This window comes from Numida meleagris, unplaced genomic scaffold (genome assembly GCF_002078875.1).
Source record: "Numida meleagris isolate 19003 breed g44 Domestic line unplaced genomic scaffold, NumMel1.0 unplaced_Scaffold871, whole genome shotgun sequence".
Taxonomy (NCBI): Eukaryota; Metazoa; Chordata; class Aves; order Galliformes; family Numididae; genus Numida; species Numida meleagris.
In genome coordinates, this window is record NW_018365086.1 from 1 (window position 1) to 1,666 (window position 1,666).

The 1,666-nt window shown below is 42.4% G+C and overlaps 1 protein-coding gene across 1 annotated transcript in view; it reads left to right on the forward strand.

Moving 5' to 3' along the window:
• The first annotated feature begins 9 nt into the window (after positions 1 to 9).
• The window catches only part of HOXC6 (homeobox C6), an 11,751-nt gene continuing 10,094 nt past the window's right edge, over positions 10 to 1,666 (forward strand). Inside the window, exon 1 of the mRNA XM_021384002.1 lies at positions 10 to 706. Within this exon, the coding sequence (XP_021239677.1) occupies positions 295 to 706 (412 nt within the window). The 5' untranslated portion in view covers positions 10 to 294. The remainder of the gene's footprint in view (positions 707 to 1,666) is intronic.

Here is a 1,666-nt window from a genome sequence, read left to right on the forward strand (position 1 = left end):
CTCCCCCTCCCCCCACCCCCCCCAAAAAAGCCCCGGGGCCGCCGGGGGGGGTCGGTTTGGGGGTGCAGGACTTACTTTCAATGCACACTTAGTTTCAACTAGGGAATCAACAGAAGCAAAAGCAATTTTTCCCTTTTTGACACCCGCCTCCCCATTGGCTCCCCCCGGGTCAGCTGACTTTGTCATTTTGTCTGTCCTGGAGCAGAGCCTTCCCTATAACAATCTAGTTCAGACTACAAACTGGAGACAGAAATAAATATTAAAGAAATCACACAGCCAGGTATAGAGGACGATATGAATTCCTATTTCACAAACCCATCTTTATCCTGCCATCTAACCAGTGGCCAAGAGGTGCTTCCCAACGTAGCCCTCAATTCAACTGCCTATGACCCTGTCAGGCATTTTTCTACTTATGGAGCAGCCGTTGCTCAAAACCGGATTTATTCTTCTCCTTTTTATTCACCGCAAGATAATGTTGTGTTTAGCTCCAGCCGAGGACCTTATGACTATGGATCTAATGCTTTTTACCAAGAAAAAGACATGCTTTCTAGCTGCAGGCAAAATTCTATGGGACATAATACACAGACATCAATCGCACAGGATTTTACCAGTGACCAAAACAGGAACACTTCGCAAGAACAAAAAACTAGCATTCAAATATACCCATGGATGCAGCGTATGAACTCCCACAGTGGTAAGTTTTACAGCTCGGAGATATAAATTAAATAAACTGAACCATCTTTACGACCTTCTCCCTAGCAGAACAGGCTGAGCGACTTTTTATGGCCCCATAAAAACAATAATATAGCTCCTTCACAGTTGCAGCTACAGGCCTTTTATTTGTTAAGTTGTTGCAAGCAAATATGGCTTGTTATGCTCTTTCTAATTAAAAGACTTCGAGAGTGTAAAATATCGATAATAAAGTGCAGCGAGCTCTGCTCGGGAGTTAAGCACAAAATATTACTGGGGGGAAATAAGTTTTAATGACGGGGGCGGAAAGTGCGGTCGTGCTGCAAGCAGGACGAGGGGCAGCTCGCCCTCCCCTCTCCCCTCAAATTGGGTGGGAAAGGGAGGAAAATGGTGGGGGGGGTGGGGGAGAAGAGAGGGATGGAGAGAGAAAAAGAGGGGAAGGGGAGAAAGGGGGGATGAGGGGGAAAAGGAGGGGGGAAAAAAGAGAGGAAAGAGGGGAAAAGGGAGAAATGAAGAGATGAAAGAGAAAGACTGAGAGATAAAAGGGAAAAGAGAAAAAGGGAGAAAGAGGAAAAGAGGACAAAATTGGAAAAATAGAGATGGAAAATGGAGAAGAAGAGGGAAAAAGAGAGAGGAAAAAAGAAGAATGGAGAGAAAAAAAAGAGAAAAATAGGGAGAAAATAGGAGAGAGCTGATAAAAATAAGGAGTAAACAGAGAAATAAAGAGATAACAGGGAAAAATAAAGAGATAAAAAGAAAGAGAGGAAGGAAGAGAAAGAGACAGAGAGAGAAAAGAAAAAATGGGAAATAATAGAGAAAATAAGGAGGAAAAATAGAGGAAAAAAAAAAGAGGAAATGTAGAGAAGATAAAGAGGGAAAATAGAGAAAATAAAGAGGGGAAATGGAGAAAATAAAGAGGGGAAACGGAGAAGATAAAGAGGGAAAAAAATAGAGAAAATAAAGAGAAAAAATAGGG